The following is a 25,090-nucleotide window of genomic DNA, read 5'->3' as shown; positions in this document are numbered from 1 at the left end:
CCAAAATATATTTGCCATCGAAACCTTATTGAAATTATAAGTCCATAAAATTACTTTTTATAAATTAACTCAAGACAAACATAAAACGTTAACATAGATCCTACTTAATCAAAAGCATACTTAGTAGTTTAAAACTGTTTTGGTTTTCACAATCATTCTTTAATTTAAGTTTTTTTGTAATGTAAAATTAAACTTAAATAAAGTAAGTAGAATGAACTAGCATACCATATGGTGTATAAACCTAAGCTAAGTAAATAACTTTAATAAAAAAATAAAGTGATTAAAAACATTAACTTACTCAAAACTGCATCAGTTATCATAAGAAACACTAGTACATAGATAAAATCTAATCAAATATCTTTCAACGTTTATAAGTACTAAAATGGCAACTGAAATAAGTGACCCAACTGTATCGACTGAACCTACTCAAAAGATCGGACCCAAAACTCCGCAAAAACTACAAGGAAACCAAAACAACGAAGGGAAACCACCATCCCTGGTTCGGCGTCTCGTTCAAAAGCTCAAAAGACCATTTTCGGATTCCAGTGTTTGTCAAGGCACCAAAGTACCCGAAAAAAAAGAACCGAAACCAATTAAGTCGGACTTAGCTTTGGAAGGTCAAAAATTTCCCTTGGCTGCGGTCTCGCCGAAACCAATCATACGAGCACGCAAGCGGAAAAAAAGAGCCCTTAGGAATCCCCTTCCATGGAATGAAGAGGACTTCGACTACGTTTCGGACGACGATTTCGAAGAACCAGGCTCACGACTCGACCCTATCCCAAAATTCTTCGGTTTGCCCGGATCGAAACGTTTCAAGCGTGAAGAAATCCTGGAAGCGGAATGCCCACTTTGTCTCAACAAAGTCGCTGACCGGTGCGTCAAGTGTGAAAAGGACGGAATGGCCGAATGCAGGCCGACCAATTTCGGCTGCGACCATTTTTACCATTTGCACTGCATTTGCAGGTTTGAAGATTGCGTTGTGTGGGCAGATCACTGCCTAGTTTGTGAAGAGTGAATGTTTGTTATGTTGTTTTACATCAACTTTCTTCAACTTGAGTTTGTTCAGTTTTTTAGTTTGTTTGATTTTTATAAATTGCTGTTTAATTTAGAATAAATTGTGTTTGTTTAAATAAATTACAAAAGTTTGTTTTAAACTCTTTATGCATAGTAAAGTGTATTTGAATTAATAAATGAAAAATTTAAACCTTTTTTCGATATCATTTAAAAAGTAAACATAACGTTTAATAAAAAATTATTTTATTAATTACCACTGTTGCAAGAGCAAAATAACATTATATTAATAGTATTTGAAAGTGAAAATAGTTGAATTGTAAAATAACTACTTTAAGAGTTAAAGCTTGTATTTAATGTTTCTTAAAATTTAAAAGAACTAGTGTTATAAAACTTAACATAAAATAATATCGTGTTCATAAAATATGCACAAGTTAAATATCACAGTTATTACACAGTAGACTAATAAGTTTTATTACATAATAGACTAGTCTACTTGAAATTGCTAAGTTGATTAATTAGGCCTACAAATTAGTACCATTTTACTTATGTGTCCACTTACTTAAGCTTTCAAGATAAAATGTTGTTTGCCGTTTAAACAGCGTTTACAAACAAAAATCTTTAAAACCAACCTTTTTTTCATTTCATACGTAAAGACTAAAAGCACGGTTAACGTGATAAATTTTGACTTAGGAATTTAATTTTTATCGCTGAACTTTTTAAACGTAAGCACAGTTTAGTAAACTAACTGACATTCAAATGACAGGTTTTTCAATTTCTACCTAAGTAGGAAAAATAATACTCTATTAACAAAATACTTGCTTATAAATCTAAATTGTTTAAGCAGTAGTAAACTTAACTAATGTGTATAAATTTATTTTGCTTCAAAGTTCATATATTTTTGAAATTTAAATGTTTAAAGTTGCCGTACTAAATATATCAACTACAAATTACAGTTGTAGTTGATTAGTTCTAAGTATGTATTTTAGGTAAAGGCACAACACGAAATCTATAGAACAAACGTTTAATTAGATAAAAGGTAAAGGTTTTGTATGTAATATAGTACCATATATATAATATTTTTTTCTCAAGATAAAGCACAATTATAAAAACAGATATAATTTTTTTTTTCGTATCATTACCTACTAATTAAATATTTTTTTCGAATTAAAGCAAACAAATAGTAATTAACAAAATCATTTGAAATAGAGTGTTTTACTTGCTACCAAATTTTTTTCTTTAAGTAATAAAGCGTAGAATAAACGCAGATTAGATGTTTTGTTTGTAATAGAACCTTTTGCCTATACAATAAGTTAATTACCAAAATAAATCATATAAATAATATATGAAAAAAAAATATTTAAAATAGAATTTTTAAATTATTTACTAATTTTTCTCCTAAAATATAGTATAAAATCAAATTTAGTTTTTAAAACATTGTTTGCAATAAAATTCATCTATGAATTGCTCGATAGCTTATTTATTGTAGAAAAATATTTCTTAGTGAATAAGTATGGTAGTTTATTGTTAACTTTAAGTTTAAATAATAACTTTTTTTGTTTTTTATATTTTGTAAAGAACTGTTATTCTCAAGCATGTACTATGTTATAAATATTAGTTTGAATAAGCTTTTATTAGATATGAAAATAACATTATACTGTTCATTTGCTAAAATAGACCTTTAGTTTATAAAGCAAAGTTTTAACTTTTGTCTTTTTTCTTTTGTTTAGTTTTGTATTTTTATTCTGAAAAAAATTCTACAGCGCGTTATCCAATTAAAAATTAAACTTCACAATTTAGTAAACTTTTATTTTAATTGTTTCCGTAAAAAAAAAATACAACAAAAAAAAAAACGTTCTTAGCAACTTAAAATAACATTTTCTTTTAAAAAGGTAATTATTTAAAAAAATGAATATTTTAAACTATCAATATATGTTTCTATTTTAAAATACAGTTAATTAGTTGTGGTCCAAATATAAAATGTTTAACATTTTTGTAAGTTTCTCAACTAATTTTTAAGTTTTACTTTCAAAACTTCTACTTTTTTACTTTCAAAACTTTACAAAAAATTTAACATAAAAGTATATTTAAAAGCATAATAAATGTTCAAAAAATAATCAAATCTAACGTTTTTGTAAAATAACAGTAATGAACACAAGATTTAAGATGAACAAATTAAACTTTGGTTTGATTTATTTACATAATACAAAACACAAAAAATAAACTGAATAGTATTTTTCATATATTTTATACTTTGCAAGTACATATGTAGTTTTGAAATTTTAAAGTAAATATCTAGCTAAACTCTGTTTTTAAAGTTATTTAATTATCGTTATAAAAAGAAATGTTGATGTATTTGACATTTCATTCAATTTTTGTATGATAACTAGTTTTTTGATATGTACTTAAAAGTAAGATTTATATCAAGCTATGATTTCTAGTTTACCATGCACAAAAAATAACAAAAAAGTAATTAAAGTTTTTTATATCCTTTAAACAAAATTAAAGGAAGAATTTTTTATTAAATACTCACAAAACTTTTTAATGTCTTTAATAACGTGAATACACTAATAAAAATTGATCTAGTCAGAAAGTTTTTTGTTCATTGATTACAATTTTACCTTTGCTTGTTTAATTTACACAATTTACTTTTTTGTGTTGTAAGTTTGACATCTGAATAATTTACACACATATATATGTTAGCAACTAACTACTTTTAATAATAGTTCTTTTTTAATTGCCTACTACTCAAAGTAATAAATTTTTTAAGTGTATTAGACTAATTTTAACTTGAGTTTTGCTTTATATATAATATTTTATTATAATAATTTCTAAAAATTTTGTATTAAAGCTCTTGAAGTTGTTTAACATCTATATCTGAACATTTGTGTCAGTTAGAAGTAGGTGTTATGTAAGTTTTAAATATGTAGTTTTTATTAATTCATTTTGGTAAATTAGCAAGCTAGTTTAAATAAATACAAGCTGTATTGCAAACACAAAGTATAACTGTTAACTTTCTCTATAAAGATCTGAATAACTCTATCACCGATTTGATATGCATTAATTTTTTTCAAAACTAAACCATGAATTTTACAACTAAGTAAAAACAACTACAAAATAAGCACTAGAAATTTAAATAATGATATTTATATTAATATATATATATATATATATATAGAATTAAGTTATTTAACTTAATAAATTAAATTTTTCACACTGAGCCCACCTTGAGGGCTTTGTTAATAAAAAGTTTTATTCAAAGATGAAAAAACGAGAAGAACTCAAGTTTCGTGATTACTCACTCATCAGCTTCAAAACAAGTTTAAAATAAAGCACAAAACAAAATCACTAATGAAGGTAAAAAATTTTTTGCATAAATAGATTATGACGTAATTTTGAAACTATCAAAAATCGTGCAAAACGGCTTGTGCAAAAACTAATCTACCAACAGACAATAAACTAGCGAAAATTCATATAACTTCAGTGAGTAATTACATATTAGGACAGATAATTGGAAGAGATAAAGATAAAATTAAGATGCAAATTGAAATTTAGGTTATTTTAAGATGAAATTAAAACTTGTTAAACTTTAAAAGCGACTTTTTTATATGTCTACAAGACGATACAAACTCGCTTCTTTTGTTCAAACATCTTTTGTCTTTCAGTGCATATACAACGGCTGATGCTTCTTTGAGACACAGCCTACATATCGGGCTATTGCCGTCGGCTATAGGCTGTGCTCTTTTTATAACTTCCCAGGATATTTCGTAGTCAATGCCGCTGCGCTTTAAGCCACAAACATACTTCGAAAGTTCAGTGTCATTTTCATATATGCCGCCTTTAAAAGATTTTTTATGATTGGCATACCTGAATCTAAACTGAGTCGAGCACAAGCCGACATAGAACCTCGTCTCAACGCCAGAGTTAACTGTGGCCTTGTAGACGATGTTCTCTGAACGGCAATTACCCCCTTTCAAATTATATTTACATATTAACATATTTACGTTTATATTAAATAAACGATCAAGCAAAGAAGAAAATTTTTTAAAGACTAAAGATGAATATGAAAAAATAATGAAAAAATGCGGATACGACAACAAACTTAAATTCGAAAAACCTGAGCAACAACCCAATAATCAAAAACACAAAAGAAAAAGAAATGTAATCTGGTATAACCCTCCTTTTAGCAATTCTGTAAAGACTAATATTGGAAGAAAATTTATAAATCTAGTCAAGAAACACTTCAATAAACAAAATCCGCTAACTAAAATCTTCAACAAACATAATATGCGAATAAGTTATTCGTGTACGGCAAATTTAGAGAATATCATTAAGGCACACAACCAAAAAATTTTAAATCAAAACTCAGGAATTCAAAGTGAATGCGGCTGCGCTGGTAGCTGTAAATATAATTTGAAAGGGGGTAATTGCCGTTCAGAGAACATCGTCTACAAGGCCACAGTTAATTCTGGCGTTGAGACGAGGTTCTATGTCGGCTTGTGCTCGACTCAGTTTAGATTCAGGTATGCCAATCATAAAAAATCTTTTAAAGGCGGCATATATGAAAATGACACTGAATTTTCGAAGTATGTTTGTGGCTTAAAGCGCAGCGGCATTGACTACGAAATATCCTGGGAAGTTATAAAAAGAGCACAGCCTATAGCCGACGGCAATAGCCCGATATGTAGGCTGTGTCTCAAAGAAGCATCAGCCGTTGTATATGCACTGAAAGACAAAAGATGTTTGAACAAAAGAAGCGAGTTTGTATCGTCTTGTAGACATATAAAAAGTCGCTTTTAAAGTTTAACAAGTTTTAATTTCATCTTAAAATAACCTAAATTTCAATTTGCATCTTAATTTTATCTTTATCTCTTCCAATTATCTGTCCTAATATGTAATTACTCACTGAAGTTATATGAATTTTCGCTAGTTTATTGTCTGTTGGTAGATTAGTTTTTGCACAAGCCGTTTTGCACGATTTTTGATAGTTTCAAAATTACGTCATAATCTATTTATGCTAAAAATTTTTTACCTTCATTAGTGATTTTGTTTTGTGCTTTATTTTAAACTTGTTTTGAAGCTGATGAGTGAGTAATCACGAAACTTGAGTTCTTCTCGTTTTTTCATCTATGAATAAAACTTTTTATTATATATATATATGAGAGATAAACAGGTTTTTTCTTTTAATAACTTAGAAAAATAATACAGATCTGAAATGTACCTTAGACTCTTAGGTTTTTTATGTACCTTAATTTTATTTTATAGTTTTATACAAAAAGTATTGTTAAAACAATTATTTTTCATTATAATTCGTACATGTCCAAAATATATTTGCCATCGAAACCTTATTGAAATTATAAGTCCATAAAATTACTTTTTATAAATTAACTCAAGACAAACATAAAACGTTAACATAGATCCTACTTAATCAAAAGCATACTTAGTAGTTTAAAACTGTTTTGGTTTTCACAATCATTCTTTAATCTAAGTTTTTTTGTAATGTGAAATTAAACTTAAATAAAGAAAGTAGAATGAAACAGCATACCATTTGGTGTATAAACCTAAGCTAAGTAAATAACTTTAATAAAAATATAAAGTAATTAAAAACGTTAACTAACTCAAAATTGCATCAGTTATCATAAGAAACACTAGTACATAGATAAAATCTAATCAAATATCTTTCAACGTTTATAAGTACTAAAATGGCAACTGAACCAACTGTATCGACTGAACCTACTCAAAAGATTGGACCCAAAACCCCGCAAAAACTACAAGAAAACCAAAACAATGAAGGGAAACCAACATCCCTGGTTCGGCGTCTCGTTCAAAAGCTCAAAAGACCATTTTCGGATTCCAGTGTTTGTCAAGGCACCAAAGTACCCGAAAAAAAAGAACCGAAACCAATTGAGTCGGACTTAGCTTTGGAAGGTCAAAAATTTCCCTTGCCTGCGGTCTCGCCGAAACCGATTATACGAGCACGCAAGCGGAAAAAAAGACTCCTTAGACCCCTTCAATGGTATGATGAGAACTTCGACTACGTTTCGGACGACGATTTCGAAGAACCAGGCCCACGACTCGGCCCTATCCCAAAATTCTTCGGTTTGCCTGGATCGAAACGTTTCAAGCGTGAAGAAATCCTGGAAGCGGAATGCCCACTTTGTCTCAACAAAGTCGCTGACCGGTGCCTTAAGTGTGAAAAGGACGGAATGGGCGAATGCAGGCCGACCAACTTCGGCTGCGACCATTTTTACCATTTGCACTGCATTTGCAGGTTTGAAGACTGCTCTGTGTGGGCAGATCACTGCCTCGTTTGTGAAGATTGAAGGTTTATTATGTTGTTGTACATTGACTTTCTTCGACTTGAGTTTATAACATTCTTTTTATTCGTTTGATTTTTTTATCGTGTTTATAAATTGCTGTTGAATCTTGAATCAATTGTATATGTTTGAATAAATTAAGTTTTGTTTTAGAGTATTTTTATATATGCACAATAGAACATATTGAAATATAAAGTTTGTAGCTACTAAATTCAAACCTATTTCAGCTGTAGCTACCATTTAAAATATTTAACAAATTGTTAACTAAGTGTTGTATAAAGTTTTAATTTGCCTATTACTACTGATAAAAAAGTAATATAATACTAGACTTGCTATTCCAGTTAAAAAACAACTACTACAAAGAGTAATAAAATGTATACATTTAAATTTTGTTTTATAGTTATCGAGTTTAAAGTAAATACAAAAGTTAATGTAAACTTTTTACACATTAGACGAATAATAAATTAGTTTAGTTTATTAGTAAGTCTACGACTTGAATTATATAATTTTACATTTTTACTCTTACGTAGCTACTTACTCACGCTTTCATAATAAAGTGTTGTTAGTTATTAAATCAGTCAATATTAAGGATTTTTTAAGCCAAATCTTTTTTTGCACTTGATTTGTTAGGACTAAAAATATGATTTACTTGATCCACGGCATTAAAAAATCTTTGACACTGTATGTTACAAGAAACAATTGATTTTGACATAATTACGAACCTTAAAAATTATATTCAGTATTTTTTTTACTAGAATCTTTATCTAAATTGCTTGTAAGTTTATATAAATAAAATAATTTAACTTTACTGTTGTAAATGTATTTGTTTTAAATTTTTAATTGCGTAAATAAGTAAATATCACAGTTTAAACATTGTGCTTGTTTAATCAAGTTGTGTTTCTAACCTTTTCAAACACATTTATTTTAAATTATATTAAAAAATATTATTTGCTCAGAAACAAAACTTCACAATCATTTTAGTATGTTTTAAAACCACCGCAGTATAAATAGTTCTAAAACCGCTCGGCGCTCGCTGTGCTGAGGCTAGAAGTGTTTTTCAAATCATTAGTAAGTGTACAAAAGTCATGGATGTTGTTATAAATTGCAACTAAATTACTTTAAAAAATTTGAATAATATAAAATTTACCGATAACTGTTACAAATTTAAATTAATTTATACAATGTTAAAATTTATTTTTACCATTTGTTACGCTATTTTTTTATCTTTTATTTATTCAACATTATTTTGTTTTTTGTTTCTTAAGTATTAAAATTTGTTTCGTAGAAAACTGTTGCTCTATTAAATTTAGTTTAGTACAACTATTTTTTTTTTCATGTTGAACAATTATATACTAACAAAAAAGAAAAGTAAAGATCAGGTTTAAAATAGTTTAACTAAGAATAGTTTTAACTTTAAAATTAAAAAAAGTCAATTCTTTACTTATATTGTTTACTTTCATAAATACTAGAAAATGTTTATTAACATTCATGCTTAAAAAAACCTTATTTCAACTTTTTAATACATACAAAGAAAATACATCCATTTTATGCCCTGGTGCTTATTTTAAAATATTGAGTACATATTGTGCAATTTCAAACAAACTTACCATATGCATATGAATGTCAACCCAACAAAATTGTATGATTCTAGAAAATTTATAAATCTCTCTGCAGTTGCATAAATAGTGTTATAACATTGGAAAATTATTAGAACAAATAGTAAATCATATTATATGTGAACCCTATATTGCATGAAATTTATTTAAAAATTTGCAAAAATATCCAGTTTTTTGTGTCTCAAACCCTTACTGGCATGTTACCTTTTTTCTATATGTATCAACCACTGGATTTTGATATTTCAAGGTTCAAGTAGACAGTTTCAAATAATGTCAACAGAACCCTTACCCCAACAGGTCACACATCTTACTTATAAGATTAAAATATCAATATTTATAGTGCGAGCAAAGTTTAATGTGTGGCCTGATGGTATAGGAGTCCTAGGCTTTAAAAACTCGGCAATTACCTAGGAAGATGTGCACCAATATTAAGCTGAAATTATATTATGTTCAATGTGGTTTTAACCAAAATTATTAACTAAAAATTTATATTTTATTTATTTATAAATAAAACTAAACTTATTTTCATAAACTAATAAAACTCAGATGTTTAATTGCTTTTGTTTTACAATATAAACCAATTATATCAATACAATATTTTACATTGGTTACAAGACTGTAAAATAGTTTTGATTAATATTTTAGTTCATAATAAATAAATTTAATTCTTTCTATTTATTTATGTATCTTGCTTAAAACAAAGTTATTTTTTAGATCAAATATATTATGCTTAATACATTGATTTTCAGCCTAAAATTACGGTTACAAAACACATTTAATACAATATAATTTCAGCTTGATATTGGTGCTACATCATCCTAGTTAATTACCAAAAACTTTTTGAGTTGAAAACTGTTAAAACACAAAGGTCACCACAGAAACAAAAAAAAAAGAACATCATTAAGTCTTTAATTGATAATAACAACATCAAAAATGTGATTCACTTAAGTAAGTTTTTCATTAACATTGAAAGCTAAAACTTGGGCATTATGTACATTCATTGTATCATTGTTTAATTCAGGGTTGCCACTTTACCTTGAAAAACCTGGAATTTGAGAAACTTTGAAAAAACCTGGAATTTTGAACAAAAATTACTAAAAAAACCTTGAATTTTTACAATTTTCATACGTTCAGTAGTAAAATTTTGATTTGACTTTTTTTTTTTTTTATGGTAAAAAAACATCAGTCTCAAATTCTACCCCTTGCAACAATAAATGTTTTCTGGGGAAAAGTGAGTGTGTTACATCATATTTAATTTACCTGCCCCTTTAATATTTAACTTATCTATCCAAAAATAAAATAGACAAAAACTATCTTTTAAACAAATAAAAAAACTCTTGGTGGCACACCATTTGGAGAACACTCACAAGGCTAAAATCTCAACACTAAAAACCACAAAGTGTGGGAAAATCATGAAGCTCAAATCCCCAAGTAAGTGTTGACCAGCATTACAACAAAAAAATCACACTATCAATCCAATTATGTGATCACCACCACCATAGTGAACTCACAATCAGTTGTTAAGAAAATGCATAAAACTAGCATTAAATAACTATCTTAAATCTTGATAACTAGCTAATTTACTGAAATGTTACTCATAAAAAATTAAAAATTTAGCTAAATAAAAAATAAAACTATTAAAAGAAAAAAAGTAGTATCTGAAACTTGTATTGGTAGAATTATTTTTAGACTAATAAAAGAAAAAAAAAACTTATATTTATGCAATAGTAATTAATATATACAGCTAACAAATAAAATATAACAAAAACTTGAAAGCAGCAAATAAAAAATCACGCACAACCATACAATATCTTTCCCATCAACAATCCAAAACTAGCCAATCGTGATCAGAGTAAACACAAACGAAATTGACCATACATATATTAAAAGAAACAGATAAAAAATAACAACCAAAATCAATTAAGCAAAATCTGCTTGCAACACAAATTACTCAACCACAACACTCTAAACCCTACTCAGTATACTGGCTCAACAAGAATTTTTTGTAACTATATTTAAACTGATCCTTTTTTAGGTTTTTAAAAATTTCTGGAACACTAGACCACAACTTAAGGCCCAAATACTTGAAGGAGTTTAGGCCAAGTCGTGTTCTAGGTCTTTCAATTACAAAATTATTATTTTTTGAATGTCTTGTATTGTGTGTATGAACCATACTTACTGGACTAAGACAACTGTGGTCAACCTCAAATCCTCTCAAAGTATTCAGCACCAACTTACAAACTTGCAAATTAAACACCTCATAAAATTTCAGAATAACAGTTTTCAAAAACAATGAATTTGGTGGAGTCAGTGCAGGCACGCGACAAATATAATTTACAATTCTTTTTTTCATACAAACAATTGGTTTCAAATGACAACTAGCAGCACCACCCCAAACAGATATACAATAAGGATATGCGGATAAAACAAACTATAATACACCATTTTCAAAGTACTTGTTTCCAAATAATATCTCAATTTTGACATCATAAAAAAACTTCTCAAAAGCTTAGATTTAAGGTACTTTAAATGTGCCTTCCAATTTAAATTAAATCTAATACAAAACCTAAGTATTTAATATTTTCACACTGATCAATCACAAAACCATTTACCTTAACATTGAATTCATTCTTTTTTGCGGTTCTGGTTAGACTCAAAGTATATGTCATATAAACAAAAAAAATTGTCATCATCAAAATATTTTTATTAAAGAACATATTTAAGGTAGCTTTACATTAATTTTTCAATGTTTTTCTATTATTTATCACAGTTTCTTATCTTAAACTTAACTTTAAACTAATAGACCCAAAAATGTGTACTTATAAAAACCTGGAAAAAATTTGGAAAACCTGGATAAATTTTGAAGAAGGGAGTGTCAACCCTGTTAATTTACAAATTAGATGCAAAATTTCTTAACCACTGTATTTAAAAAACTTACAATCTTCTGAAGCAGTTGACTCCACTTAAAATTTAGGACTTTTAATTTTGCATAATATAAGACATATACAATTTGTACAATATACAAATAAGGAAAAATCAGGGTTGCCCAAAAACCTGGAACCCTGAAAAACCCTGGATTTTGACAATTTAGACAATTTAAACCTGGAAAAATCTAGAACTTAAGAAATTAAAAATGCTTAAAATACTTAAAATTTTGAACAAAAATTACCTAAAAACCTGGAAAAACTATGAATTTTAAATAAATTTTTCATCATATTTAGTGAAATTCCAATATGAACAAAATAGATTTTTTGTCTTTATCAAAAACCTTTTTTATTAAATAACACATTTAAAGTAGCATTACTGTATATACCAATATTTTTACACTATTTAAGACAACTTTTTATCTAAACTTTATGTAAATTAAAAATAGACCCAGAAATTTGTACTTATGAAAACTTGGAAGAAATTCAAAAAACCTATAAGAATTTACTCAAAAACATTTTGCAACTTTGAATAATTCAAAGCTCATCTAGAATAGTATATTAAACGACAAAAAAGTTATAAAGTTAGCTCAAAATATTTGGTCCTAAGACCTGATTCACAAATAGTTTATTTTAAAAGTGCTTCTCTAAAGTAGCTGTTATACTTCATTTCGGTAGTGTTCTAACCCCTTTTACATGAACTCAAGATGCTGTCTTGACCAAGAAAAACTAAACTTGGAATTTAAAACTTTGAAAACAAAAAAAAAACCTGTAAATAGAAAAAAATTAAAGAAAATTACCTGAAATTTTGAACAAACTTTAATAGTAAATTTATTAAGTTTTGATGAGATTTTTGTTTTTTCATGCAAAAAAAAAAAAAAAACTAAAATAATTTCAAGTTCCTGGAAAATCCATTTCATTTTAGAGTTTTATTAGTAGTATTTTACTATTTAGAACATTTTTAATTAAGGTAAAGTTATTAATAGTAAAGGACAAATAACATATACTTATTTTATAATCTTAAAGTAAAATTAGAAAATCTAAAATATATTTCTAGAAACTCAGTTGCCACCATGATGAACTCACTAAATTAAACAAAAATTTTGAAATTTTAGTGGTAATAATAACCAAACGCAGGACTGCTACATAACTGAAATCCTGGAAAAACCTGGAATTTGACAATTAAAGCTGGAAAATTCTGGAAAAACCTGAAATTTTAAACAACTTTTTAATGTTAGTAGTAAAATTTTGATTTCATACAAAAAAATTAATTATTAAAAGTTGTGTGATTAACAAAGATATTAAGGGCATAGGGGGGGTAAACACTCTTTTTTGGGTTTTGATCTTATTTTATATATTATTTACTAAGCTACAAGTTGCTATTTACTGATTTAAAAAATTCAAAATAATTTTTGAGATATAGCCGGTCAAAGTCAGAGGCAACAAAGGGTCCTTATGGGAGGCACAAACTAAAACAGCAAATAACTAGAAATCATTAAAAATCAATCTCCTCCTACGATTTTTTAGATAACTACCTCAAATTTTCAGGAAATGTTCCTTGCAATACTATAAAAATTCTGTCGGAACAGAATAGAAAAAAATTAAAAATTTATAACAAAAAACTAAAAAACACTTTTTATTTTATATTATATTTTATTATATTATTTTTATTAACATATTTTATTAGATTTTGAATGAGTTTTTTAGACCATGAGTTACAATAATTTGTTCTATTATAACCAAATTTGTTAAAAGACTTAACTTTTATTATTTATGAAGAATTAGTTTTTTTTAAGGATTTGATTTGCTCATAATGACTCAGGTCAGTTTAAGGTCACTCAGGACAGTTATGGCAACTATGTACAAGCTTTTTTTATAATTTTAAAAGGGCCACACACTAAGTTTAACTCAGAATGTTTTGAAGTTTTCAAAAAACTCAATATGACTCAAAACTGCTCTAATCCAGGATATTTTCAAATTTATCATTAAACTCTGGCTGACTCAAAATAGTTCTGTTTTTTTAATGATAAAACTATAAAAAATTTTGGTTTTTCAATAATCTTATTGTAAATTTATTTTTCATAAATTTAGTTAATTAAGTTTCAAAATTTTAATTGAGGAACTTGTTTTTGTTTATTTTGAAAAAACTTCAACAAAGATATTGGGGCACAACATTTTTTACTAAAAATAACATTGTATGTACTCTATACGCTCTTATACAAAAGCTTTAAGTACAAACTACAAGCCAGTTTTTATAGAACAAAAAAATCTAAACTAACTTTTAAGATATTGTAATTTTTGTTAAAGTTTACTTATAGACTGCAAATTTTTTTGGGTAAATTTTCTTGGAAATATAAAAAAATCACTAAAAATTTATCTAATTCATTTTTTGAGCTAGAGACCTAAAACTTTCAAGAAATATTTCTTTTATATTTTAAAAGACTTTGAATGTTGCAATTTAAAAAATGTAAAAAATCAAAACTATAGAACAAAAAGAAACATAAGAAGTTGGTGGTTTTTTATATATATTTATTTTAAATTGAAAAAAAATTCTGCATTCAATCTTTTTTTAATTTATGAATAGACTTTCTGTGAAAATTAGAAGAACTTTTTAAAAATTGTTAAAAAATGAAGGCAAAGATGGATTTTTAATAGAATAGTCTTTTTTTTGCGTTTTTGTTTGCGCCTTTCATTAGGAACCTATTGAAGACCTTTATTAGTATTATAATAATAAATATTTGAACAAGTAATTGTTTTATTAAATTTTAGTAAATGTTGAAGTTTTGTCTAAATAAGAAGTATTTACTAGAAACTTTTTCAAAAATTAAATATAAAAGGTTTACTATTACAAAATTTATTTAATTTTATTATTTTAAGTACATTACAACTAATTAATATTTTTGACTAAATACATACAAATCTTTATTTTATTTTTTCATCATTGACTAAACTGCACATAGTTTACTCATAGGATTTGTCTGAAATACAAAATCTTTACAATAGTTGATTTTTGACAGAATTTAGGAATATTTTTTACTAGTCAATTTATTATACAAAATGTCAGCTGTTTTTGCAAAAGTATTTTCATCAGGTGAGTAGTGTAATTGTCTCAATATTTTAATAATTTAGAATATTAAAAAATAATTTTGTTTACAAATATGTTATTGATGTTGAAGCTTTTTCAACTGTTGTGCCCTTGTTTGTTTTTAAACTAAAAAATCAATAGTTTTGAAGTAACACAAGTATTTTTTTAGGTTCACAGTTGAGCTCTGCTGCTAAATCTCTTGTCTCCAAATCTGTTAGTTTTAATAAAAAACAGTTTAAGTTTTATTTCTTATCGTGAATTATTTAAAAATTGTTTAATGTTAGTAATGTAATGCTTAAACTTGTTAAACGTTGTTAGTAGTATAGTTTTAAAGTGCATATATAAAACTCAAATAATGTTTTTAAGAGATAAGATTTATAGTTAGTAATTATGATTGAGAAAGTTGTTATGGATTTTTATTCTTTAAAGTTTGATATTTGCATATGATAATAAAAAATTTCAAGTAATATAGAATATTATTTAATTTTGTTATCCGTTTGAAGTTTAAACATAACATTTAAATAAAATATAAAGTTTAAAATCAGTTTCACAAAATACCAAGTAATTGTTTTAAAACCTCAATTAAAAAAAATAAAATTTATAATAAGTTTTTGTCCAAAATGTTTTATTTGTAATGAAAATTTGAATAGAACAAATCGGAATGTTCTTTAGTAGTTATTATAAATGAAATTTACAAAATAATGGCACATATTTGGCTAGGATATTTTAGGTTAGTTTTGACTTTCTGAAAAAAATCAGGCTGACCCAGACTTATTTGATTTTTTTATATAAAACTAAAACTAGTATAGATATTTTTTCTAACTTTCAGGCTAATTTTTTGAGTAGTTTTTTAATATAAAAACTATGTTTTTATTAAGTTCTTTTTATCATGTTGGTGTTTTTAGATATTCAAGCTTGATAAACAGTAATTCTTTTCCCATCTTTTGCCAATATCAACATTTTCTTAAATTCAGGCCAACTTGGCTGATTTTTATGCTTAATTGTAAAAATTAATTATTCACTTTTGCCAGTTTTTACCTAAGAGATCTACCAGCTAGAAAACAGCTCAAAAAAAGTATTAAAATGTTTCATAAAATACTGCAATATAGATTTTATGTAAAATTTACAAAAGATGCTGATCTAACAAATCTTAAAATGTTTTATTTAACCTTAAAAGAATACATAAATCATGGTATGTTTTAACTTGTAAACCATCTGTAGGGCGCATGCTCAGTGATAAATAAGCAAAACATAAACTCTACATACAAATAAATACACATCTGATCAAGAAATATTAAGAAGTATTTTAAAATTAATTCCTCATGCAAATTAACATGTAAACTATATAGGGAGCATGCTCGGTGATAGCTTCAAGATTTTACGCCAAAGAAGCTCACAGTAGGAAGAAGGCACATATGAACATTGGCACAATTGGCCATGTTGATCACGGTAAAACCACATTGACTGCAGCAATCACCAAATGTTAGTTTTTATATACGTAACTTTTATTAAATATATTTGTTAACATTGGTAGAATTGGACATGTTGATCACGGTAAAACCACCTTGACTGCTGCCATCACCAAATGTTAGTAGAACAATTTGTTAACATGAATTAAGACTAAAATATTTGTAAAATTATTTTTTATAATATCTGTAAAAATACATTGACTGCCAATATCACTAACAATTTTTTTGTAAAATTCTTAATACTGCTTAAGATTGTTTGATTATGGTAAAACCACATTGACTGCTGCCATCACCAAATGTTAGTAGTTTGTAATATATTAAATTAAATTTGTCTATGTAAAAATTCAAATTATTGGTAAAACTACATTGACTGCTGCCATCACCAAATGTTGTAGTTTGTAATCATATTAAATTAAATTTGTCTATGTAAAAATTCAAATTATTGGTAAAACCACATTGACTGCTGCCATCACTAAATGTTAGTAGAACAATTTGTTTATATGCAGTAAGATAAAAAATATTCGTGTGAACTTTTTTTTATAATATCTGTAAAAGTAGATTGACTGCCAATATCACTAACAATTTTTTGTGAAAGTCTTAATAAAAATAAGAAATATTAGATTGTTTGGTCATGGTTAAACCACATTAAATGCTGTCATCACTAAATGTTAGTAGTTTGTAATCATATCAAACTAAGTTTGTCTATATATAAGTGTATTGGTGTAACTACATTGACTTCTTTCATCACTAAATGTCAGTAAATTTTATTTATTGAAACTAAAATATACAGTATAGCATGATTAATTTATTAATTCTAAGTACTTATAGATACCCAATATTGAATAAAAATGATTTACCTCCTATATCCTTCTAAATTAACATAATTTAATACCGTGTGGTAATTTTTATCAAATTCACATATGACCCTTGAAAGCTGTTGGTTTCAAAGTTAATCGTTCAATTAAACCCCTTAACACTGTGCCATTTACCATTTGTTTATGGCTCATTTGAAATTTAAATTTCAAGCAGAGCCATTGTTATTAATACTTCCTCTTAGTGGTTCTAAAACTTATGCTTTTTGTACTCAGATTGCATTGTAAAGACTATGCACATAAAAATCTAAGTGTAAGAAACTTTAGTAATTGCAGAAAGTCAAATTATAGAAATAATGCTTCATTTAAACTCATTTAAAGCATAGTGGAAAGCATCTTTTACAAAAATAATATTAGGTCTTATTTAAGTTTAGAGTATCAAATATTAGATGTTTTTTATAAAAAAACATTCTATTAATTTTTGAGACATAACCTGTTGTGTAAAAATAATAATACAACCATATGTAATAAAACATTTTAAGACTTATTTTCTAAGAATTAAAAAAAAACCATTAATAATCTATCTTAATTCAATTTACCTTCATTTTTACAGTAGTTTCTATAAAATTTTAAGTAAACCTTCTATTTATTAATGAAACAACTCGCATGAAAGTGGATTTTTGATAATTTTAAAAGTTTGATTACCAAGAAAAAAAAAAGTTTAAAAATCTGTTTCCAATAAGTTTTTTTAATTTATTAAAGAATATTTTGAGGAAGTATTCAAACAGTTGCTCAAAAACTGAAGTAGTGTACATATTTTTAGTGAAAAAGTCTTATTTTGCCTTTATAGTTTGCGCCTCCCATAAAGAACCTATTGAACCTGTTCACTTTGACTGCTTGTATCTCAAAAATAAATTTGAGTGTTTAAAGACGGTAAATAGTAACTTGTAAGACTAACTTTCAACAAAAGTGATTTACTTTCTATGTCCTCACATTTACTTATTTGGTAAGGTGAAAAAATTATGAATAAAGAAAAGTTTTTATTTTATAATTACAATACTAAAATTGCCTATTTATTTAAGGTTTGAGTTTTAGCACCAACATTTATACCAACAAGTTTTAGCACCAGCATATAGCCATTAATATGTTTAACTGATATTGTCATATCTAATCTGAATTGTTTTTACACTTAATGATACTTGAATAATACGTTTTTATATATCAACTGATTTTTTTATTTCTACTGTAATTTTTTTAAGCATTGTTTTGAATTATGATTTATCTATATAGATTAAAGGTTAACGACTATATATTCATCCGTTTTGTTTTTTTTTAATTTATGTTTAGTATTGAAATGTATACCTCCTAAACTACCTTAGTAAAGAAAAAAAAGTTAAGTGTGGTATTTGGTTTTTAGTACCTAAAAATAATTGTTATGTATGGTATGTGTCTATTAAATTAAGTAACTATTTTTTTATTGTTTCAATCTTTTTACATAGTTCAAAGCTTTAAATTGAATCTTTATTATGAAAAACTAATAGTTCTTATTATATCTATAAAAACATAAATTTAAAATATTCAGACTTTCTTGAGAAGCTAGGTTACCTAAAAAATAGTAGATACTTCTACCAAGTAATTGCTAATTGATCAAACCATTTTATTATAAGTACAGCAGTTTCCAAAGTAAGAAAACCAGACATGTTGTAAGAGAGATTAATTCTGCTTCAATTTTTTTTTAGCAAGTACGGAAATATCGTCCCCTTTGTAAAACCACGATTCATTATAAACCTTATCGTTTGAAAATAAATTTACACTGGTTTGATATTTTAAGTTACAATTGTTTTTACATCAAATTACTTAAAGTTAATAAATATTGCTGTGGTTTGCTTTCTTTGGTTTGATTATTACCTGTAGTAGTTCTAGCTGAAATGCAAGAAACACAAATTTTAATAGACAACTTGATATACTATATGTTGTAACTTCCGATTTGTTAATTTAAACTTATATTACTATAGGTAATAAAAAACAAATTGTCAATGTAAACGAAATGTAAATAATCATTTAAGTAATTTTGAAAATCAATATCTCAACATAGACCTGGCTCAGAAACAAGGAACAAAATTTTTCGCTTACGATAAAATTGACAATTTATAAAACATTAATGAAGTTTTGTTGTTATTATTTTTTTTATTATTATTTGAATAATATAACTTGAAATTTAAACAGACTTGGCAGAGAAGCAAGGAACAAAGTTTTTTGCTTACGACCAAATCGACAATGCTCCCGAGGAACGAGCCAGGGGAATCACCATAAACGCGAGTCACGTGACTTACGAGACAGATGAGAGGCACTACGCTCACGTTGACTGCCCTGGACATGCCGATTATATCAAGGTAAATAAATTAAATATTTTTTATTTATCTGTTAGCATATATAGTATTTTATTTTTTCTATGTTCATGTTGACTCCCCCGAACACGCTTATTATATCAAGGTTTGATAACTTCTTTAATATATGTTTGTACCAAGTATATACTGATTGTTTAATAAGCAGAAGCTTATTTATTCTTTAATTGATAATAAACATACTGGCACCCTTGTAGCAATTACACTTATTTTTAAGTAAAATAAACAGCTATTCAGTTAATCTTTCTCTAGACACTTTTTTTTAACTAATATTTGTAATTTGCAATTATGTTAAATGTGAATTCTGATAGTAGAGCAATGAAGCATTGGTTTTCAAATGCATTTATAAACATTAAGTAAGATCCCATTTATATACACAACAGGGTATCTGGTACCTTGAGTGTGCACACAGCAGTATTAGTAGTATAATTTCAACAGAACATGATCTCGGGAACCTTCAGTATGGACGCAGCGGTGCTTGTTGTAGCAGCAACAGACGGAACGATGCCTCAGACGCGCGAGCACATCATTCTCGCCAAGCAGATCGGTGTGGAGAAAATAGTCGTGTTCATCAACAAGGCTGATGCCGCCGATGAAGAGATGCTTGAACTTGTTTGTTGTTGTATAAATAGTTTAAATGATAATATTATAATAGTGTTCTATTCTTTTCGAGAAATCAATTTATCTAATATAAATAAAATAACTGTTTCTATGAAAATTGAACTTGATTCCCACCTTAATTAAAGTACATAAGTACTTTCTCTATAAAAAATTATGTATGAGAAGTTTAAACTTAAATGTATTATGTACAAAGCTGTTTTATTCATCTTTTTGCCTGTCCAGGTGAAAAAGAAACTCACAAAAATATGCGAACTAATTTTGATAAATCAGTATACTTATATTAATATAAACATTTATAGATAAATATTTATTTACAGGTCGAGATGGAAATCAGAGAAGTGTTGTCTGGATACGGTTTTGATGGAGATAACGTTCCAATTGTTTCAGGATCTGCACTTTGCGCTCTTAATGTGAGTCTATAATAAATTTTACAATAAAAATTATTATTATAATTTGATGGAAGTAATGTACCAATTGATAAGAAAACATCTTTTGCGGACCGGATTTATTATTAAAAAAGTCTTAGCAGGTTGAATAAAATTGAAACATTGTACTTATAAGTTAATAAAAGCTATTTAAAAACAAAATTTTAATGAAATAATTACTATTTAAGAATACTGTGTACGATAAAAAGAATTAAGAGAACATTTTAGATTTTTTTTAATGAAAACCCATATTTTTCACTGGCACAAAAAGTTTTTCCAAGACAAAAAAATATTTCTTACTATCCGCCAGAGATTACTATTGGCGTGCCCAACTATACTTTATACTTGCGCTTACGTGTAGTTAGATTTCTATAAAAAGATGGGAAGTTTTTTTAACCTGTCTATCAATCACTGTCATTCTAACAGGATGAGAAGGACGATATTGGTAAGGAGGCGATCGGCAACCTTGTGAATGTATTGGATGAAGTCAGCCTGCCTGAGAGAGATCTCACGAGCCCACCCTGTGTCATGATTGATGGCGTGTACGGTATCCAAGGAAGAGGTTTTTATTTTTATATATTTTATTTAAATTTCACAAAACCTGCAGTTGAATTTTCAAAAAGGGCTGAAGCAAGTTTTATTTAAACTTAATTATTCTTATTTGATAAAGAAACTATTAAAACTTGATATTAGTATAATTTCTTTCACGTGCTGATAAATTATTATTTTAAAGATATTACGAAAAATCTCTTTCACAGAAACTGTAATCACTGAAATACTCTATGCTAATTTTTATCATTACCTAAGTGATAGATTCTTGTAATTTTTTTAAATTTGTTTAAATTATCATTTCACAGGAACTGTCATCACCGGTAATGTCAGGAGGGGAGTTTTGAAAAAGGGAGATAACCTCGATTTGTACGGGTTCGGCAAACATTTGAAAGCGCAAGTTTCAACCATGGAGATGTTCCACAAGGTGAGTAAACAATATTTGTGTATATGTATAAAAACCATAATATTTACCAAATAAGTTGTCAGTGATGATAATTGTATTGGTACTCATACAAAACAATGATGAGTCAAAATAATATCTGAGATAATTAAAGTAAAAGTATTATTTAAATCACGTGATTTTTATAAAATTCTTACATTCAGACATTGGACCGCGCAGAGGCGGGTGATCAGGCCGGTATCCTCGTGAAAGGGCTGAAGAGAAACGACATCAAGAGGGGAATGGTAGGCGTACTTGCTGGTAGCCAGAAGCCCGCCAGGAGCGTGAAAGCTACTGTGAGTGTGTAGTTTGAATATTAAGTAGATGTGGTGTGATTTTAGAACATAACTTAAAATATGTTTGTACATAACTACAATAACATGGGATTTGCACTGACTTGTTTTTATGAAGTATTGAAATAGTCTAAACTTTTGTACTGCAAGCACCATAAGTGGTGTCTATATAGTCAACTTGAAGAATGCTATTTGTTTGTACACTTTAACTAAACCAAACTTAAAACCAAATTCTTTATTGAGTGAATATTAAATCCATAAACTAGTCAAACTATTAAAAAAGCAGAGCAAGTTGTAGTTTTAAATTAACTTAAATTACTGCTAGCAGATTAAAAATAAAGTTGAAAAGAACTTATAACTTTATTTCACGTTGGTATTTCTACAAATAATTTTAATCTTTATAATCAATTATGACGTCACGATACAGGTGTACATGCTGGGAGCGGACGAAGCCGAAGGAAACATCCAACCGCTTGCTCACGACGCCGTGTATTCTATGTTCTTTGAAACGTGGAGCTGTAACTGCAAAGTTGCACTCGAAGACGCTAAAGTTTGTTTTTGATAAATATTTATTTGATTTTTTAGCTAGTTAAGACCATAAGCCTAGGGGTAAACACTTATTGTTAAACGCTAAATTGTTTTTAATTATTTTGATAAGTGTTGATTTAATTAGCAACTAGTTTGTTTACATATTTATTTTTGAGATTTTAATGTTACATAAGCTTGAAGGTGCTAAATTTTCTTGATAATTTCAGTATCATACTGATATAAAACTAGTAACTATCTTTGCTTACTAACAACAGTGAACATACTTCAAAAAATATTCTTTTATACACAACAAATTGATTGAAATGGCTATAACCAAAAGTTAAAGGTAAAAAAATTAGTAACAGAAACTCTTTTGTCTGTAATTTTATTTTAATAAAGTATTAGTTATATAGTTAGGTATTGGTGGGCCGAATTTTGAGCGAAGAGAAATAGGGTACTGAAGCTTTATAATACGGATTTAATGTGTTTTATTTGAGTCTAATATTGAGATTAGGGTATAAAGTTTAAGGATATGATGATCTAGGGTAGAAGATTGTTATTTGTTGTGGTATAAACTAAATGCAAGGCTGAAATGTATATGGTAATAGTTATGAAATTTTAGGACCTCCTTGCTTTAAACACTATTATAGTTTGTTGTTAAGATCAATGTTCGGGTGGATAAATTTCAAGTTCAATGCACCTGGTATAAACCTTGTAGGTTTTATGTTATGAATAAGGGTGTCATGTAAAAGATGAACTAAGTTAGATACTTGTTTAAAATTTTCAGGGAGTTACCATACTATATTTATTGGTCATTTATAGAATGTTGTAATTTCACATGAACAAGGCAATGTCGTAGTTCAAGACATAATATGTTGACAAGTATTTTTTTTACAATCAATGGTAATACATACTCATATGTGTAATGTTTTGTATAATTTATAATTTATACTGTATTTACAAACAGTCGATGGTGATGCCTGGTGAACAAGGAAATGTTGACATCACAATGAGAGTTCCAATGATCTTGTTGAAAGGTTAGAAAATTAAATAAATTAGTAACTTCATAAATATATAATGATATCACAATGAGAGTTCCAATGGTTTTGTTGAAAGGTAAAAAGTTTGTTATATTAAGTAATGAATTAGTTTTAATTTGAATGTTGACATCACAATGAGAGTTCCAATGATCTTGTTGAAAGGTTAGAAAATTAAATATAATAGTATCTTAATAAATATATATATAATGATATCACTATGAGAGTTCTAATGATCTTGTTGAAAGGTTAGAAAATTAAATATATTAGTATCATAATAAATAAATATATATAATGACATCACTATGAGAGTTCTAATGATCATTGTCATACTTGTTTTAAAACATGTAAAAAGAAGAAAGATTTATACCGATTTAATTATTTTTTTTTTATATTTCAGGAGAGAGATTCACTCTCCGTAGTGGAAAGCAAACAATAATAATAAATAATAATAAATAATAATAATAATAAAATGAATAAGTAATAAATGTTGTCACAGGCAGAGATTTAATTAACAAAACAGACAATCGCCACTTGTATGAAAAATAATTTTAATATTCACTCCAGGTGAAAGATTCACCCTACGTAGTGGGAATCAAACAATCGCAACCCCTGTTCTAATGAGTATTAATTAAAATATGATATATTATATGTTTACTACAGGTGAACGCTTCACATTGAGATCAGGAAAGCAAACAATCGCAACCGGTATCTTGACTGATGTGGTTGAAGCTGACGAAAACGACAACTTGGACATTTTCAACGCTAAATTGATGAAAAAAATGGGAAAAATGTAAAATTGTATTTGACTAATTTTGAAAGAAAGTTTATAATAAAAAGTTGGGATGTTCTATGTATTTCATATTAATTTATTTTAAAGTTTATCCTGAAAATTATATTTTACAAGTTTTAGATTTTAGCCCCACTAAAGTTTCCAATGAAAAATTTTAATAATATTTTGTAAATTTCATTCCTATCCAATAAAAAATTGAGGCTTTTAATAAATGTATGAATTTTAATATTTATTTTGTTTCAATTGGGTTTTGAGCTTTTTAGAAAATGTAGCAAAGTTTAACACGAATGCTCGTATAGATAATTACTGTTGTGTTTCAATAAATTATATTTTTTTAAAAATAAAAATTAATAAATTTAAGTAAATAACGTAGAAAGTTAGATAGGTTTACTTATCCTTGTTAATTTACCTTTTAATATATTAATTACTGTATTTAGATTTAATAGTTATTTGAAAATTATCGCATAAATTAAATAATGTATATTTTTACATCAGTCAACAATTGTATAATGTTCAGGTTAAATTATATCTTATCTATCTACAACTTAAGTATGTGAATTGTTAATGTTTAAGAAGTAGTTGGATTAACATTTTTAATACTTTGAAAACGCATCTTTTTTTTCACATTATTGAAATACGTATAGTTTAATAAGAATGATAATTGCGTGTTTAGATATTTTAAAATCCAGTAACTAAAATTTTACATTCGAAAAAATAAGTACTTTAATGTGATGTTGTACCCGGCCCGCGCAAATGTTCTGAT

General features: G+C 27.0%; 1 protein-coding gene across 1 annotated transcript; it reads left to right on the top strand.

Moving 5' to 3' along the window:
* Positions 1 to 14,882: 14,882 nt before the first annotated feature.
* Positions 14,883 to 24,637, top strand: LOC145835375 (elongation factor Tu, mitochondrial-like). Its single transcript, XM_082942938.1, has 12 exons — positions 14,883 to 14,959; positions 15,123 to 15,166; positions 16,303 to 16,435; positions 19,461 to 19,627; positions 20,078 to 20,251; positions 20,578 to 20,670; positions 21,112 to 21,247; positions 21,543 to 21,661; positions 21,841 to 21,972; positions 22,397 to 22,519; positions 23,465 to 23,534; positions 24,198 to 24,637. Exons 1-12 carry the CDS (start codon positions 14,926 to 14,928, stop codon positions 24,329 to 24,331), a joined length of 1,359 nt encoding a protein of 452 aa, XP_082799064.1. The 5' UTR covers positions 14,883 to 14,925; the 3' UTR covers positions 24,332 to 24,637.
* The last annotated feature ends 453 nt before the right edge of the window (positions 24,638 to 25,090 follow it).

Source organism: Thalia democratica, chromosome 5, assembly GCF_965202585.1.
Source record: "Thalia democratica chromosome 5, ktThaDemo2.hap1.1, whole genome shotgun sequence".
Lineage (NCBI taxonomy): Eukaryota > Metazoa > Chordata > Thaliacea > Salpida > Salpidae > Thalia > Thalia democratica.
The sequence above is the reverse complement of the archived record's forward strand: the minus strand, read 5'-3'. Positions and strand labels throughout refer to the sequence as shown.

Bases quoted from the DNA above. Each gene is read 5' to 3' on its own strand.
- LOC145835375 (XM_082942938.1), top strand. From the start codon at position 14,926: ATGTCAGCTGTTTTTGCAAAAGTATTTTCATCAG. The intron at 19,628-20,077 runs GTAAATAAATTA...TAATTTCAACAG, and splicing joins GACATGCCGATTATATCAAG to AACATGATCTCGGGAACCTT. The intron at 20,671-21,111 runs GTGAGTCTATAA...TCATTCTAACAG, and splicing joins CTGCACTTTGCGCTCTTAAT to GATGAGAAGGACGATATTGG.